The 19,374-nt window shown below is 35.7% G+C and overlaps 2 protein-coding genes across 2 annotated transcripts; one reads left to right on the forward strand and one right to left on the reverse strand.

The window, feature by feature from the left end:
- Positions 1–499: 499 nt before the first annotated feature.
- Positions 500–10,419, reverse strand: LOC105044139 (uncharacterized). The gene is made up of 6 exons (XM_073255421.1): positions 10,246–10,419; positions 10,090–10,155; positions 1,652–1,900; positions 1,463–1,551; positions 865–1,244; positions 500–783 (listed from the first exon to the last, which is right to left on the reverse strand). The coding sequence occupies exons 3-5, from the start codon at positions 1,881–1,883 to the stop codon at positions 1,053–1,055; spliced, it is 513 nt and encodes a 170-aa protein (XP_073111522.1). The 5' UTR covers positions 1,884–1,900; positions 10,090–10,155; positions 10,246–10,419; the 3' UTR covers positions 500–783; positions 865–1,052.
- Positions 10,420–11,711: 1,292 nt separating this feature from the next.
- Positions 11,712–18,209, forward strand: LOC105044138 (peptidyl-prolyl cis-trans isomerase Pin1). The gene is made up of 2 exons (XM_010921935.3): positions 11,712–12,092; positions 17,852–18,209. Exons 1-2 carry the CDS (start codon positions 11,858–11,860, stop codon positions 17,974–17,976), a joined length of 360 nt encoding a protein of 119 aa, XP_010920237.1. The 5' UTR covers positions 11,712–11,857; the 3' UTR covers positions 17,977–18,209.
- Positions 18,210–19,374: the final 1,165 nt, after the last annotated feature.

Raw genomic sequence — 19,374 nt, forward strand, 5'->3', positions numbered from 1 at the left:
TGTCAAGAGTGTAATACAAGCACCCAGTGCCCAGATCCATATGTAGCATGGTGCAATGCAGTAAAAAAAGGTACGACCACTGAAACTCACATGGCACCTAAGCCTCCACAGGAACAAAGAGCAAAAAATCAAGTCCAATAAAGTAAAGCAGAGGCTTATTTCTGCTCAGAAAAAAGAAACAAAAAAAAAAAAAAAGGAGAGAGAACCACTTCTAGCAGAAACTAAATGCCGAAATTAGATGTAACACGGTAATGGAAGTAGATCATGAGATGACATTCCATGCACACTAAATTAGATGTAACGCAGTAATAGAAGTAGATTATGAGATGACATTCCATGCACACGGAACAGAGAAAACACATTATTGTAAATTGGCATTACTGAAACCCAGTGGTGGCTCATCTCTAACATACTGAAAAAATGCTTCTATAAACTGATCCTGGGTTTACTAGCTCATAGCTACCATATGATCCTGCAACCACAACATGCAAGCAGATAGTAGTTCACAATACTGGGCCAATGCTTTAATCAGACTTTGTTCGGTTAAAATTAAGAGGAAACATGTTGACATTGAAGTTAACTGGTAACAAATGCTTCTATAACTCAACTTTGCCAACATACTAAAGATAAACTATATTATTGAATTACAGGTTTGCAACAAATCCCCTTCTCCATTGATAATAGCAATTACAGCATGTCATACTTCCTCCATCTTGCATCATGATGTGATCAGATATGAAAAGAGGAATCAAAAATTGCGGTTCGTGGGATGGAACTGCATGCCTTGACGTTAGAAAGAAACAGTTAGTTCAGCATTACATCCAGATAAGCAACAACCAATCCTATAGAAGAAATAAATGTTACCTGCAAGGCACCCTAGCCAAAGATGGATGCACACTATGCCAGCAGAATTACATCATCATAGAGCTCTTTGCATGGCCTCATGTTGTAATGCTGATGTGCTTGGCATCATAGTGTATTTCTGATCCACGGACTTCACTCTCTCCTTCATCATACACACCCTCCATGCAGCTGTCTTTTGGCATCAGAGTTCACCAATGGCCCAGCATGGTTAGGCATCTGACCCCAAAGAACAGAAAAGGGTGGCCTCTGCATCCAAGTACATGCATGGCTATGTCCATCTTGTCACATGACTTGGGAGAAGATATCAACTTGGATACTGCTACAGTATGAACTTTCAGGCTATTGTTTGGTAAATTCACAAAATTGTGACTGCAAAGAGACTGAAGCATTCAGATTAGGGAGTTGCAAAATAGTTCAATGCGTATATTTGAAGGGAAACAATAGGAGTACAAAACATGTTTGGTGTGGGTTGGTTCCTTTTTATTGAGCCTACTTACCCCCTATCCATTTGTCAACAAGAAGTTAATGCAGTATGATGTGAAATACAAAATATAAAGCAAAAACACAGCAATAGGCTATTAGTAGTACATGAAGTTACCTCCTCAAAACTCCATGTACATGCAGTGTGGCCACACATGTGCTTTATGCAAGAAGCCCCATCACCTCCAACATATATCAACAAAAACCCTATAGTTCATGCAATATAAAGAAGAAAAGTTAAACAACTATGTAATTCTAACATGATTGTGCAACATTATGAATCAAGTAAAAATTCTTTCGACATTACCTTTCCACCTTTGAAGCTTTAAGAGTGAAAGCTGTGTGATACACCAAAAGCTTGCAAATCCAATCCCTTTCACCCTAACTGAGAGGCTAACTATGGTGTGAAAGAGAGATAGAGAGCATAAGATTTTTGAAACCGAGCAAAAAGTCATACTGTCAGTGATATTTTCTGGAAGACCTCTTTGAAGTAGACCTCTGAAACTACACCCAAGTTTGGTATGCCAGAGGGTTGTCATGAAAAGGAGAGAAAATCCTTGACAAATGCAAATTTTGCATTAAATTGGTCTGCTTTTCAGATATTTTTTCTGATTCCTAGCTCATATATCATAAAAACATATCATATTTATAAAAAAATGACTAGAAGCTCTTTGTTTGGCAAAAAAATGATCTTCCAAATCCAAACATGCTCAGTATTGCTAGTCCTTTAAACATTTCATATGTTCATTCCATACATCGTCCAGAAATCATGCATCTAGATTCATGACCAAAAATAATCATTTATTCATCCATTCTATGGATCCTTTGTGCATGACTAAATATTTGATGTCTTCATTCCAGACATCATCCAAAAATAAAATATTAAGATCCATTTTTGATTTCTGAACAAATATTTCAATATTTTTTTTTTTGTTCCAGACATCATCTAGAACGAGTGCATTCTGATTCATATTCAAGAACAAACATATATTGTTTTCCCTTTAGGACCAGCTACACCGTGATAATTTTGCCGATACCTCCCACGCCCACTTTGCTTGAAATCCAAGAATTTTTTTTGTCCATCCCAACCAATCTTCCATGTCACATACTCTCTTTGCAATCAATCCTTCTTCTGTACGCTTGATATATGCTTACAGTGAAGCAGGTCCACCATCCCCTAATCTCCATGCGACTCTCACTTTTTCCGGAATAGAAAGGATGAACGCTCAAGAATTTTGAGAAAATAGCTAGCGCTCAAGATGATTTCTGTCCTCTGTAACAAGTATTTGAACATTAAATCATTTCTCCACATGCTTTAGCCATAAACATCTTACAGAACGCTCAAGATTTTTAAGAAAATAGAGATGATTTCAGTCCTCTATAACAAGCACTTGAACATTAAATCACTTCTCAACATGCTTTAGCTATAAACATCTCGAACCAAAAAGCCATGGTGTTTAGAAAGAGAACAGATGAGTCGCACCTTGCTTTATATTTCATTCCATGACACCATCGACGGAAGAAGCACCCTTCCAAGTCTTTCTACATGAATGAGTTCCACCTCCCTTGCAGAACCAATCCAACCCCGGCTGCCCTTTTATTAGCTCTCACCGATTTCGTCTTTTCCTACGCTGGAATCAATTATGTTACCCACAAAACTGCGCATTTATGCCACTGGTTCCCCACTTTTAATGACTGTGCCTCGTGGTCCAATCGATGCTACGAGTCGATTCCTTCATGTCACGGACCTGAAATCTTATTTCACTTCGCTTTGCTCTACCATTTTTCAAAATTTTTTGTGTTCACTTAAGTAATAGGATATTTTATGCTGGAGTGGACAAAAGCCAAAGTCCTTCGATCAGGGTAAAATATGCAAGGAAAAATATTCTTTAGTTCAATTAAAATTCACAATATCTTTGAAATATGCCAATGGAAATTTCCCGGAAAGTTCCGAGTCGTCCATCATATCCCAAACCAAGAAGAAAAATTCAAGACAGGACGAGGCAGCACCACTGACGCTTTGCACGGGAAGAAAGGGACGTGTTTGGACCCACGGATGTTTGCGTGGGTAGCAAGTTTGTGTCCCTTCTTTCTGGATGAGCAAATAAAAATAAGATAAAAAATATTAATAAATAACATAAAAATATTTATTTTATAAAAAATTATATTCAGAACTGAATGTAAACTCGTTTAATAAATAAATCAGATATAAATTAATAAATATTTTATGTATCTTCCATCTGATTCCACCGATCCAATCCGATTCAATTGCCGTCTTTATTTTTCATCACTCTCCCCTTCATTTTACCTTTTTCCTTTTATTTTACCTTTACCTTTTTCTTTTAATTATCAGAAAGGCCTGGTACACCACTGCACATAGCTGTGCGCCATCTTCCCATATATATTAAACCGTGACAAGTTCTTAACTCTTCGGTATTAATTACATGGTAACACTTAATCTAATCTTGTTCATCTCCAGAACCACATGGTTGCTCCCTCGCTAAATTGAAACCTGAAACTAGCACCAGCCACCTGTGATTTAATCATGCTCATTTCTCATATTATGTTACAAAAAGCACAGAAGATTTTTATTCTCCCTCGAAAAAAATTCTGTTACCAAATGGCAAACAAGTGATACACTATCACCGATGCTTCACGTAGCTAGCCAGACAAATATGCAAGAAAAAATTATCTATAGACCTCTAGATTGATTCAAAAATAATTTTTAAGTTACTAAAGCTTTCAGATTTCATAAAAAATTCTTGAACTGCTAAGAAGTTATTTGTAGATCGCTGCCATCCACACAGATTGATTACACAAGTTCATGTTCAGATTACATAGATTTATATTCAAATTACACAAATTTATATTTAAGTTATCGTGTAATCTAAATATAGACATGTGTAATTTGAATATAGATCTGTATAACCAATCTGCGTGAATAGTAAGAATTTAGAAATAACTTCTTAATAATTTAAAAATATTTTATAAAATTTAAAAAATTTAATAGTAATTTTGAATCAATCCAAAAATCTATAGATAATTTTCCCAACATGTAATGTAGAGAGATATGGAGCTTATAATAAGCTTGCTAAGGCTTAGGTAGGAGAAACAAATAGTGCTGACATTAATTTGAACCCAGGCAACATCTGATGTCTACGAAATAGAAACTGATAAAATTTTCCAACACTTTGATCATGCTTATCATTTCTCACCTGGAGATCGCCAGTAAAAAAGCACAACTAAAAGAATGCTGGCTAAACACTAGTTAGATGACAAATCAAAGAAAAAATTAAAAGTGCATTTGGTTAGTCATTAAAAAAATATATTTTTTTTATTTTTAATTTTTAAAAAATAAAATTAAAAAATAATATTTGATAACATCATGAAAAGTAAAAAGAAAAATAAAAAAAATCAGAATAATTACTTTATATGCAAAGCAAAAAATTTTTTTTTTAAAATTTATTTATTTTTTTTTTTATTTTTTACTTCCGCACATCAAAAATACCAAATCAAAAAGTAAAGAATCCGAATCCTTCTCCTTCATCGACTCTTCACCTTTTCACTCCTTTTTTTCCTCTTTTTGAAACCCTTCTCACTCATCGAGCTCTTCATCTGTCGTCCTCAAATATTATTTTTTACTTTATACAATGTAATTACCAAACATATTTTTTATTTTTTTATTTTTATTAATAATAAAAATAAAAAAAATAAAAAATATTTTTTAAAAATTAAAAATCAAAAAATGTAACCAAACGCACCTTAAGTGAACAGATTTGATGTAAAATGGGTCCAAAATTCACTTTCAACTGCTGTCATCAAGAATATCCATTATTTTGGACAGGAGGTAATATCTCAAACATTCCTCCCTTGTTCCATGCGCGAGATTTGAGCAACCTGGAACGAACCATGAACCCGTGGTGCAAAGTATACTGCAACAAGAAAAGGCCAAAAAAAAAAAAAAAAACAAAAGATGATAACAAAAATTCTATCGCTGGATTCATATCAGGAGGGGATCATCAACTGGTTGCATCCCTTCATTCAGTGATGGCCCTTTGCCTCCTCCTTTTTGTGAGACTTTGCCTTTGCCTGGAAGGGTCAGAAGGAAAATATGACATTAGCTACGAACATGTACAAAACATAAATGCCTTGCTCCCATCCCTAGGTCACTGGTTGCAAGAAGCACTATGTCATGTTTTATTACCTCCAGAACGACACTGATGCCATGGGATCATATATGCTGACATTTAGGCATTTTCATACTTGAAAGCATATTGCCTCTATACACCATTGCCTCTGTCCAGAATATAGCAATTTACCAACCATTGCCTCCATATAGAGTAAACATATTGCGATGGCAAAAATGAAATGGTGCTTACCTCCAATTCTATGGTACCTTGACTTTGTTACTTCTTTTTTTCCCACCTAAAAAAATCCCTTCTTGCAGATTAGCTCCAGAACCACTAAATTAACTGCAGAAAACTCATATCTCAACTTCCATGCGACCAAGACCAAACCTATTGACCATACCCTAGGTCCCCTGTAGTAACGAATTACTCTGAACTCTCTTCCTCAAAAAGAAATCATTCTGAATGATTTCAACTCTATCAGTAAAATAGGAGCTTTGAAAATAGACGAACTACACTGGATGCTGAGCAAAACTGCTTGCACAAAGGGTAATTTCAGTCTGAAACAAAGCAACCTAATTATTTCATTTGCTGTTGTCCAATTAGATCCCCTCATGGTTGAATCCCAATTAAGCAAATATTAGATTCCCTAACCTACAAAGATTCCCATGTAAAGGCTTTCTCAATTTCACAATAAGTAAATAAAACGACCCATTATGAATCTCCCATTGATCATGTGTATCCCACCCATGAAGTGTCTATGCTCTACCTAAAATTATCAACCTCAAAATCACTTCTATTGCACCAGAGTGCATCACCACATCATAATTAAGCATTAAAGTAACCATATCCCATGCCCATGCTGGTCACAGGTTGACACAGAATATGCTGTTGAACCATGCTGGTCATGCAGCCAAATAGGCATGAATCAGCATGACCAGCATGAACTGGCAAATGGCCTGCATGACCTGCATGAACTGGCAGAAGCTAACACAAATACGCATGAATCAGCACACACTATAAGGGCACATAGCCCTATACCACTCTGGTGCCTTGCTAGCGAGGCACACACAGTACAGTATGCATCAACATAATGGTGTAGTTGAATCCATACTTTAAGCCCTCCACTGACCATGCTAATTTTTCAGTGTGTATAACAAGGTAATAACACAAACATTGCATATGAGAGTTTTATATGCACCAGCCTAATTACCGGAGTGCTCATCCTAAATTCCAATGCAAAGGATAGGCATCTTCTTAAAATTTAACTAGGTATTGAATGTAATGTCATCAGGCCATACAATTGACTTTTCTAGATGGCATTAAATGCTCCATTCAAATCACAAGAATCACATCGTCCTTTGAACTGTTGGCGATAAAAGCAAGGTGCTGTTTGATATATCATCAGTGTTGTAATCATCAGGATAATATGAGTATTAGAGTAATGTGCAAATACAGGGATGATGTATGATCACCGTGTTTAGTATATCACTGAAATATCACTAAGAGTAGAATTTTACTATGCTTGATATATTACTAAGTAGTGATAGTGATAATGTATAAAATACCAATAATAGTCTTACACATTAGTATGCAATAATTATTCTACAATTTGATCAAACATTCTTCATTTACAATTTCTACAAAAACATAAAACATGTAGTAGTAGTAGTAATATTTATTATTATTATTGATATCTATTTTGATTAGGCTATTAAAATAATATTATGATAATATTATATATAATCGAGCTTGGCTAGTCTTAACCAATTTTAATCATTAATATCAGAGTTGCCTAATAGGAATGATTTAGTCCATCAAAATAGAATGAAGAAAAAAAAAAAGCATGAAGGGTTTAGTATGATCCATTCATGCCAATAACCATACCGACCTATAAAAATAAAATAAACATCCAACAAATAAATAAAAGACATCCATGCTATTTAACTAAACTTATCAATAAAAATAAAATAGGCATCTAGTAGATAAATAAAAGAGGGCGTTCTTTTATAGGGGGTGTTACTGAAAATGAAAGGTCAAAGAAAAGAAAGAGATGAGGAGATTTTTATTCCTTCTTAATTTAATGACTAGGGATATTTTTGCCCCAAAATAACTTTAGCACATCATCAATACCCGATGATGTGCTATCACCTAGGATATGTGTGGTGATAGCATCACTGCACAATGCAGTGATGCTATCACTGGATTTATCACTGAATTCTTCATCATTGGATGGGATTTTGCAATACCAAATAAGATGATCATATCACCTAACTCACATCACTGGGGTGATGTGAAATATCATCTCTATCAAACAGTACCCAAAGGTATTAGGTAGTTTAGGTGATGCAAATAAACCTTTGACATCTGTCTTGTTTGTACTCTAACCCTGGCTGCCTTATATTTGTGAGCCTGCATTCTTGTTTGTCTGTAATCATGAAGAAATTCTTCAATATATATATATTGGAATTCAAGGTTTTAACCAGCAATACCAAGAAGACAAAAAACCTACCATCACAATCCAACTCTTTCTCCAAATGGACAATCCTTTGCTAGAACCAATCCGCTCATGATATATCAAAATCACTTCCAACTCACATCACCATAAGCTTCTTTGTGCTCACCCTCATAATGGAAACAAGCTTTTCACTTTATACATCAAGTTTCTAATGATGCTAGCTTATAGGTATACAAGATGCACGCTTAGGAAGAAAGAAAAAAAGATCAGAGGACAAATAGTAAAAATAGATTAGCATCAGCTTCACTTATGCTTAACGGTATGCGTTGCACTCCAGTCAAATTTCAAGTGGTCAACCTTATGAAGAAGAGCAGTTTTGGCAATGACTAACCAAACAATCTAATTATTCAACTAATGCAAAGAATATACTCCCAAAAGGTATGGTATTACAGGAACTACCTTTTTCTGTTGAACGTGTATCCAATTATAGCATATTCAAATCTAGTCCGAAATATCATGGTTTCACCTATGATAACATATCTAAGATGAAACATTTTGTGTTTAGGGAATCCCACCCTAAGCATGGAGGCAAGATAGTTTATAACATTTGCTAAGGGTGCAAATGAGTTGAAAAGCTCATGTGCTGCTCGAGCTTGATTTGGGTCCAAGCTTGACTCAACTCGATTATTGCCAAGCTCAAGTAGCCAAATACTTGACTTGAAGGCCCGCGAGCTTACTCGCGGGCGTGCACGCACGTGCGTATGTAAAATGATATTATATTTTATTATATTTATTATATATATTTTAAAATATATTTATATTTTAAATCTAATGTAGCGGCGCGCGTGCGTGTGTAAAATTATATTATATTTTATTTATAATATATATTATTCATATAATATTTTAAAATATAATATTTATATTTTAAATCTAATGTAACTCTTAACTTTTAACTATATGTTTAAATTATGATCAAAGCTCAAATCTGATCATAAACTCAAGTTTGAATATGGCTCTGTTAATATTTGAGTCAAGAAAAGTCAATCTCGAGTATTGCTTTTTTTTTTTGAGTCGAGTTCAAGTTTGGATGTTAAGGCTTGATCGATCTGAGTAGAATTTCAAACTCGATTATTTTGAATTTAGTTAAGCTCGAGCTTCTAGCTACTCGACTCGACTTGGCACGACTGCAATCCTAACATTCTCCATATTTTCCCCTACAATGAGATTATGAAAACCAAACCAATGCCCCACAACCTCCATCATATCACCAGAAAACAAAGGTCTCCAAAGTCCAAACTAAGTCTTGAGTTTTGTTTCCCATCTTATCAATGGCTCCTTCATCTTCAAAAAGAAGATGCTCAAAAAATTTAGGGCTTGTTGGACATCATTGTCATTTTCATGTTTTTGTTTCTCCATACATTAGCGAAATACAATTGGGTGATTGATGTTGAAGATAGCATTCACCAAAATTTCTGTTATCCCTTGCTTTTATTTTGCTCTTTCTTGAACGCAATAATCTTTGCTTCCAAAAGCTCTGAATCTTCTATGAACGATTTCGAAAAGCACAAGGGTTTCATCATAAATGTTGTTCAGTCTAGTTCATTTCTCTTCTTGGTTTTTTGAAAACAAAACAGAAAAAAACTAACCACTACAAAATGGGCCTTTAGTTGTATGTATCAATTTGTTTCTTATGCCTTAAATCTATCTATTATGTATTCCCATGAAAAAAGGCACATTGGTTTTCACCAGGCTTACATGACAAAAATCATAGGTTTCAGTGGAGAAAATATCCAATACTTCTTATATGGGACATCTTCTAAGAAGACATGCCATAATTGCTCCAAAAAACCAAGACCTAATCTCTGACACGTCTAACTACAACCCTCAAAGGTGAGAAATGGTCACGCTCTGACCCGAGTACTATTTTCCTTTTCTAAAGGAAGAACCAACTTGCGCAATTCTTTTAAGAAAAAAACAATAATACCACCTGCTTAGCATTCAAAGAGACGAGGGAAAAAACCCAATAAAAATTAGTCGAAAATGGATAACAAGATCACAAAGAATGACTGAGATCCCAGATTCATGCGAGGAATTATAAAAAACAATAGGACTTTCCAGAGATTGAATCGGAGGGGATAAGAGGGATGGAAGTGACCATACCTTGAGATAGGAGAGCTTTATACTCCCATAGACGATGCCAAAGGTAAAGGCCGATGCACGAGCCACCTATTGGATCGATAGAGAGAAAGATTAAGCGAGCGCGGAGAAGAAATCGACGAAGAAGAGCAAGAGAGATAGAGAGAACGAGAGCCTTACGAAAGCAAAGATGCTGACACTGGGCCTGGAACCGCCATGGAAAGAGTAAACAAAGGGCAGCGGAAGCAGCAACTGCGGAGAGAGATCTGACGAAGGCAACGGAGAACCTCAGAATGGTACTTGGGAATGCCGAATGCCCGAACCCCTGCGGGGCTGCTTGGTAGGAAGTGATATTGCACGCCTGATGTGATGATCATTTTATTTAATATTATAAAATTTTATCTAGTGACGAAAAATCTATCGATAAATTTGATGATAAGAGTACTGTACAATATAGTAATATTGTTACTACACATATTTTCATATTATCAGATATTAACGGTGTACTGTAATTATTTTGAAATAAAAATATTTTTAATTAATAAATTAAAAAATAAAAAAATTATTTTTTTATAGATATTTATCTATTAAATATATTTTTTATTTTTATTGATAAATTTAATTAAATAATATTAATATTTTTTATTTATTTAATAGATATCTATTTTATTTTTATAGATAGATATGGTTAATTAGCATCGATGGATCATGCTAAATTCTTCATTTTTTTTTCTAATTTATTTTGATGGCTAATTATTCTTAATGGATAGTCTGGATATTGATGGTCAAAATTAGCTGGATCTAATCAACATGATTATATATAATATTATCATAATATCATTTTAATAGCTTCATCAAATAAATATCTATAATAATAAATATATATATTATTATTATTATTGTTATATATTTTTTTAAAGATTATAAATGAAAAATATTTAATCAAATTATAGAATAATTATTATATACTGATGTATAAGATATTTATGAAATTTTATACATTATTACTATCACTATTTGGTAATATATCAAATACAGTAATATTTTATTTTCAATGATATTTCAATGATATATCAAATACGATGATCATATATCATCTGAGTATTTGTATATTATTCCAGTATTTATATCACTACAATAATTACATCACTCCAGTGATTACATTATCCTAATATTATATCACTGATGATATACCAAATAGCACTTAGAAATTTATGCGAGCTCTTTGTTTGTGGTGTGACTATACGGGCCTAAGCCAAGCCAACCCAACCCAGCTTAAATAAAGTGAGATTTCAATCATTGAGGGAGTGGCTGGTTGGACGGACCTTAGCTTCCATGCAAGTGACCCAGATTTGAGTCATGATGGATGCTGAAGCTTTGATTAAATGGAAGACGCATGTGAATGATTAGAAAGAAGCTGACCCTAATAACTAGGGCATGAGTATTAAAAATAATTTTTTATTTATTAAATTTAATGATATTGAAGTGATGTATTCATCCGTTGGATTCATCCCTTCCAACTCTTTTTATTTTATAAAAAAAAAAAGTGGGGTTCATGAAAACGTTTTTTTTTTTTTTTTCTTTCGATGTCTCTTTATGAAAAAAAAAGATTAAAATAGAATAGTGAGGAATCTTTGCTTCTCTCTCTCCACAAGCCAAAAAGTCGCCGCCTCACCAAAGCTTTTCTTTTTATATCATTCTCTCGTCCATAAAATCAAGCCCAAGGCAGTGTCCTCTCTGCGATCCAGCGGTAGCAACAGTTGAAGAAGAGGAGGACGAGGAGGAGGAGAAGATGGCATCGGAGCAGCAGGTGAGGGCTTCGCACATCCTGATAAAGCACGAGGGTTCGCGGCGGAAGGCCTCCTGGAAGGACCCCGACGGCCGCATCATCTGCGCCACCACCAGGGACGCTGCCGTCCGCCAGATCCGCGCCCTCCGTGATGATATCCTCGACGGCAAGGTCCGCTTTGAGGACGTCGCTGCCCGCCACTCAGACTGCAGCTCCGCCAAGCGCGGCGGCGATCTAGGTAAGTCCCTCCCCCATTAGATTCGACCCGATGTTCGGACATTAGGGTTAGGGTCAGGGTTTTCTTTTTTTTTCCCCTGATCCATGATGCGTTAGTTGGAACTAAACCTTTTTCTTTTTCCTTGATAAGATTGGGCTTTTTCTTGTTGATTTTGTTGAACCACTTCTTTCTTTGTTTGCTAATTGTTTTTTATTCATACATCGAGACACGGTAGTATTTTGAGCTTAGGGTTTAATGCGAGCATGTAATTTTGATTCTTTCTGCCACTGCTCTTAGCATGTAGAAATACTTCTTTTAGCATGTGGAAATACTTTCTTGCGTTAAAAAAATTATGTAGATAATTCTAATTCATTTAATGGCTGGCTGTTAACAATGAATGAACGGAGATTCCATGGTTAAGAGGCATGTAATTCAATAAATCAATGCTATATGAGAGTTAATTTTGTAGTTTACGACCTTTATGAATGCTGCATCTACTAGAAATATGCGTTACGTTCATATGCTAGAAATATTTTCATTTTAATATTTAAAGAGATAATGTTTTAAAGGTATAATTATATAGTTTAGTTATATTTATATGGCATCCTACATGCCTCTATATCTTTCTTTTTCTCTCTTGCTGAGCTAAACACTTGGGTATGTGTCGGAATCCAATTATTGTAGTACATTATATCTTGTCTATGTCACATTATTTTTTTATCTAACTGTCTTTTGCATTTACTTTTGTTGTCATTAGAGAAATATTATATTCCTTATTTAGCCAAAAAATTGATAAGTGGCTGATATGTAGACCCTAAGTGGGAATGAAGAGGCGACGGTGTGTTCTTTCAACATCTTCACCACAGGTAGAATTTGGAGGAATCTTAGGAGTTTAATGTATTAATGCAAAAGATTTTGGAGGAAAAGGACTAGCTAAGTTGTCTTAGAAATTAGTGGTAGATTAGTATGGGATTTTTGAGGGTACATACTGGTAATTGTTTGTGATCTTGACATGCCTTTGGCATTGTCGATATATAATATATTTTTTATAAGACAACAAAATGGTGGTGATGTTATATAGGTCAGTATGTTTGTCTATGAACTTCATACAACCACACAAGATTAGTATCAGTACGATGATATTTGTAGGTGCTAGTTATATAAATTTTGCATGGTAGGACTTACTAGTGAGGATGCATTATAGGAATTGCTGATGTGGAGGATCATGGGTGAATACTCATGATAGATTTTGCAAATTTGCATAAATAGGCTATGTTTGTTTCGAGAATGAGGAAAGCTGGAATAAAAACAGCTATGCCTATTGGTATATTTATGCCACAAATTTTTCCTATTCTTGTATAGCTAGAATTTCTGAAATAACTTTTGTTAGGGGTTTCCCCACATTATAAATGGTAGACATGCTTAAATGATGGCTCTATGCTAGAAAAGCTTCTGTCAGCTTTCCCTGCATGTGGTTATGCATGGCATAAGCAAATTTGAGTGGCATAATCGTTCGTTGCTTATATCTGTTCTCAGAAAGCTGTTCAGCAGGCATGTAGCCTATCCTATGTCTTAGGATTGCTTTATTCCCAAACCAGATGCTTTTATAAAGAATAAAGCTGTGGGTAATCAACTTAGATGGTCTGTGTGCATGAAACCGTAGGTTTGCTCGACATCTGAGGTGGCTGTAGAAGACATGTGGATGAGGTGAATGCCTTGAGCGTTGCTTCAATGGTTTTTGAGAGATTTTGATTGCTTCCACAGATAATGAGAGAAAAAGGATGGATCTTTTCTTATGCAACTTTAGTATGTAGGAGGGCATACCAACTCTCTAGACATAGAATTTGAATCACAGTGATGTTGGATTTATCCTAGCCAACCATGATATGTTAAGCTTAATATTTGTCCATAGTTGGAGTATGCAATGTTAGATCCTCTCTCTTACCAAGTTTTGACGTTATTTTGTAGCTTGCTCTTTTTTTTTTTTCCCACTTTTGCATTACCATTATTTGTTTTAGGAAATTGCATGAAGCTTGTGCATTGCTGCAAATTTCCATCTCTCGAGCGTTGGTGATATGATATATGAGTTTAGGTTGTGAGAAAGAATTTGAGATGACCTTACTTTATCATTAATAGCAAGCCTTCATGTAGGTTAATAGCAATGGGTTTGGGAAGCCAATTCCATGGTTAGATAGAAAGATTAATGCCTTTTTTAGGGAAGTAGATAAATAAAATTCTAGCAGTTGCCTTGATCATACGTGTTGTGGAAAAACTAATTTTAAAAATATATTTAGATTTTTTTTCTTGATATTTTGCTGAAGGAAGACCTTGATTGGTTATCTCACATATGCCTTGTGTGAAACAAGACCAATTGAACGGAGCTTTTTTTTTTTTTGTTTCAAACAAGGAGTTGAGGAAAATATTCAATCAAATCATTTGAGCATTTTCCCACCTGCTCTTGAGAAATTGGTGTGGTTTGAAATACCATGATGTGGATAGGCATACCTATCATCAGGTGCTACAGTACATACCTTGGTATGCCCTGGCATCTATTCATGGTTTGCCAGCATGGATGATACTTCATGTTGATGTGGGGCAATACAGCATGAAATACGGCGTGATACGCTTGGGATTTAAATCCTTGGAAACAAACAGGATATTTCTTTGTAAAACAAATCTTGGTCATGAAGGATCTGGTGCTTGTCATAACAATAGTTGATGAGGAGGATGGGCAAGAGAAATGAATTAAAATGTTGAATTGCAGAGATGACATATGCAGCTGTTTTTTATATATACCATAATCATAGATTGCTTATAATATTTTCATGAGTAATGGGCAAAATTATCACTTTAGGGAGTGTTATGCTTGTCCTTCTAGAATGGATAATTGGAAAGGTAATCAAAGCACTCTGAAAGTTCATAAACACAAATTATACCACATCATAAATGTGAAATACAACTTACTATAATGCCATTAGCTATTACATGCCTTTTGATTTTTTTTTTTTAAATTTTTTGATAGTGAATCATCATTTTAGTGATGATGGTAGGTGCAACTTTTCTTTGTAGTCTGTAGATCAATTAAAATGACTTTTATGTGGTTGGATGCAGATACAAGTACAACCCCTGGCATGGAGCCTCAAAATATTGTATTAAGCATTTGAATAATAGAATTGACTTGTTCAAGTTTTTTGAAGATAAATCACTGCAAAGTGTTATCCATATTGTTGGAAGTCGATGTTTCATCTATGTAGAGGTTATATTGATGCTGTATATAGTGTGGAATACAAAATGGGATAATGATGGATTTGGACCACATTAAATGCAAAACTATGTCAATTCATCTAACATTTGCATCAAAGCATGCTATTCTTCTATGCATCTCTGTGAAATTCATGAGGCGATCAAATATTGTTTGCAGTTGATATGCTTTGGTAATCATGCCATTGTTGCAAGCATGTTAGTTTGTTTCACCAATCTAATGTGCTTTGGTAAAATACACTGTATCGCAGATTTTTTTTTTTTTTTGCATTCCATAGTTAATTCCCACTAGAGCATGGGCCTTCTGATCCATCTAGTGTTGCTTAAGGCTGCAAATGGGTCGGGTTGATCCATGACCCGATCCGGTTAGATCCGACCTGATCCAGTTAGACCCGATCCGGACCCATTTAAAAGACCCATAGAGCCGGGTCGGGTTCAAAAATTGGACCCGTTCTCTTTTCCGGGTCGGGTCTGGATTTTTTGAATTCGGATCCGATCTGACCCGTGGAGACTTTTGGGTTAATTTGGATCTTAAGATATATGACCCGACCCGATCTGGATCCAAACATAGGATCCGAACTCAGTTAGAGTGACTCACCCAAATAGGGATTTGGGCTTGGGCCAAAATTTTCTAAACCCTTCGGTCTTCCCCATCTGATTCCCAAACTAAAAATCTCTAAAACTAAAAATTTTTCAAACCCTTCAGTACTTTTATTCTGACTGTTGTAATATTTATAACAATCCGAGGAGGAAAGATTGGATGGATTCTTGATAATTTAAACGAAAGGCATCTCAATTGCTTCTTTTGGCTTCTTGTTGGGCTCAATTTTCTAAACCTTCTGGTTTATGTTTATTGTGCCAAGAAGTATAAAAGCAAAAGGGCTTCTTGAATTCCAATTCGTTTTGTTGATTTTAAAAAATTTCAGAGCATGCTCTAATGTACACAGATGTTGTATCATCCATAGTATATGCAGTCTCATTTTTAATCATGTACAAGTATTCCTCTTGTATGATGTTTTAGATTAAGACAATTATATCACTACATAAAATTCATATATTTTTTTTACTTCTTTTGTGTGGACTTCTGAAATCTTGATTCTTCTTAAAAATCGCTTGTTTCCCTCAGCTATCCAATACAATTAATTATTAAAAGTTATAGTTGGAGGATTGGAGGAAAAAAAGAAAAGAGGCCTTTCTTAGTTGTCATCCTTCAATGATGGTAGGTTTTAAATAAATTAAATCCGTGATCCGATGCGAACCGGATCCGAACCGGACCCACATTTCATTGATTGGGGCCGGGTTATATATGGACCCGACTCGATCTGAATGATCCAATGGGTCAATAAATTCGGTCATAGACCTGATCCGATCTGACTCGATTTTTTATTGGGATGGGTATGGGTCCAATATCAAGACCCGATCAAGAAATCGGGTCGGGTCGGGATCACTCAAGATCCAGTCCGATCCGACCCATTTGCAGGCCTAGTGTTGCCTGCCTCAATTGTCCTTTGAAGCTTTTGTCGGTATTGTCAGTGTATAGTTCATAGACTGGTTTTTGGAACTACATTGAACCATGTCTAAATTTATCAAATCTGTTGTCTTTCCATTATTCATGGAGCATAACCCATGGATGGATATAGCTGCTCCAAATCTTCTTCTTGTTCTTTTTTTCTTTCTCCATGTTATCGTACCTCTTTGAGAAGCAATTACATATATGGCATGCATATTTGCTGGCCATCAACACCAGTTGGGACCCTATTTTCCTTGTAACAGTGTAATTCACATGGCCTGTTGTTGTTTGACTGTAATATTTTGCTGTCACAGTGGCACTGATAGCAAAGCTACTTATGGAAGATAGGTGGTTATCTAATATCTCAATTATATTTTATCGATAATTGCAAGATTGAGGGATATTTAATGGAAGTTTTCTTTCTGGGTATTGTAAGAATGGCACACTGGTGAGGTTCAGGAAAACAATTAGTCGCCTCAGTCCCTTTGTTTCTCTAAAAAAAAAAAAAAAAATCAAATTCTAGTTAATGGCTTCCATGGGATGCAGATTAGCAGCAGTTTAAAGTGATCAAAAAAAATCTTGCTCATTGTACTACAAGTTATATTAGAGAGATATTGCTCGTTATAACTGCTGTTAGAGCTGCAAGCTACATAAGATTGAGGACTTTATGGTCGTCACTTTGGAGAAGTGCTACTCTCTGTAGCAAACAGCTATAAGCTTCTTGGTACAACTGATTCATGAAAGAGCTAACACCAAGAAGATGGAAACTAATGTGTGAGAAGCTAATGCAAGGAAGTTGGAAATAAAACCAAGTAGCTTCTAAAGTAAAATTTGATTCATTATGGCCTCAAATGTGTTCGCTTGTCAAAGTTTGAACGAGTCCATCCTTAGTGTGTACAAGAAGTCGATAAATGTATCTGCTTATCTCTTTTGGCCTTGTTGAGCATCGAGGTGTTTGCTTTTGATATTTTAGCTGATCTATTGACCATAGTATTTTACACTGCTGCAGGTCGTTTCGGGAAGGGACAGATGCAGAAGCCCTTTGAAGAAGCTACCTTTGCCCTCAAAGTGGGCGAGATGAGCGACATTGTAGACACAGACAGCGGCGTCCATATCATCCTGAGAACTGGCTGACGCCCATGTCATCCTGAGAACCGGTTGATGACCAAGAAGCCGGCTTAATTATTCTGAACCACGAAATATTGTTAGTATCATTTATAGTTTGAGCTTGGTCTGGGACTTCTCTAGCAATTTGCATATTGAAGTCTCCTAATATTTGTTTTCACTGATAACTATGATATCATTACATAATGGTGCAAACCCCTTAAACCTGCAATAAGATTTGACATTAAATTGCTTCTTTCTCGGCCACGAAGTGTAAAGACATTGCAGCTGATCTCCCAATGGTCAATTGGTTGATGTTGTTATTATATCTTTCTTAAGAGGCACGGGTGGGATCTTTGACTATTATCATTTGTGAGGCCGTCTCAGCATGCAGGTGTGGAAACCGGCTTGCCTCGTCCTGGCCGTGAATACGACCTCTGATTGCAGGACTTGTGCATGGCATGATGTCGATTGCAAGGCCCGTGCCTGCATGAGATGTGCATCTTTCCTGTATTGCACCTGCGGTCGTGCGTTATTAATACGCCTCTCATCTGTCGTACTTGTAATACGTGGGGCAATATTGTGGGCGCCTCATTATCAGTAATAAATATAATCCGTTCTCCAGGCGTGTTATATTTTTTAGGTAATGTTTGATTGCAGAATAAATTTTGAAAGAGATATTCATGGCACTGTTGAAGGTCTAGGTGTGTTTCGAGGAATAGAAGATTTTAGTGTTTGGTTGGAAGGTAACGAGTGTAGAGAATGAGTTGTGTTCAATGCTTATTGAATGTTGACTTGGTCATAGATTTTTTTTTTTTTTTTTTTTATGTGTTTACCTATGAAAATGTTGCGGGGTAGTAATTAGAGAGAATGAGATCTCGGTATAAGCCTTTTTCACCAGAATGGTGGCAGAGGACTTCATTGTGTTGGCTTACGGTCTGGCATTTAAGTCCGCATTCATGACCGTTTTTAGCATTTGGCAAGGATATTTCTCTAAGTTAGAAATATTTCCCGCTTATTCCGTAATCAAACAAGTCTTGAAGTAATTAGGAGATCATGCAAGCTTGGTTCTACCGCACCAATGATGCTAGTTTGAGTTTGATCTTGTAACAGAATATGTGGTGCACTTCCGTTGGGGTGGACAACTCCTTGCAGGATCGGTAAACGCAAGTGCCTTCTAGATTTTCCCATTCTATGTCCGTGCTCAGTTACTTGAATGTGTCTTGGTAGTTTCTACGTCAGGTACGCGGTGTCAACGGTTAGCAACTCATGTAAAACTCTTGCCGTATTCTTGTTGCATTTATGCGTGGGGAAAAAATAGTTCTTTGTATGTAGATTGTAGTACTGCAAGCACAGTTCTATTTCTGTCCATTTCCAAATAACCTTCTCTAATGAATGAACACGCTTATTTCTGGTTTGTGGAAGTGC

The sequence above is a fragment of the Elaeis guineensis genome, chromosome 4 (assembly GCF_000442705.2).
Source record: "Elaeis guineensis isolate ETL-2024a chromosome 4, EG11, whole genome shotgun sequence".
NCBI classification, from domain to species: domain Eukaryota; kingdom Viridiplantae; phylum Streptophyta; class Magnoliopsida; order Arecales; family Arecaceae; genus Elaeis; species Elaeis guineensis.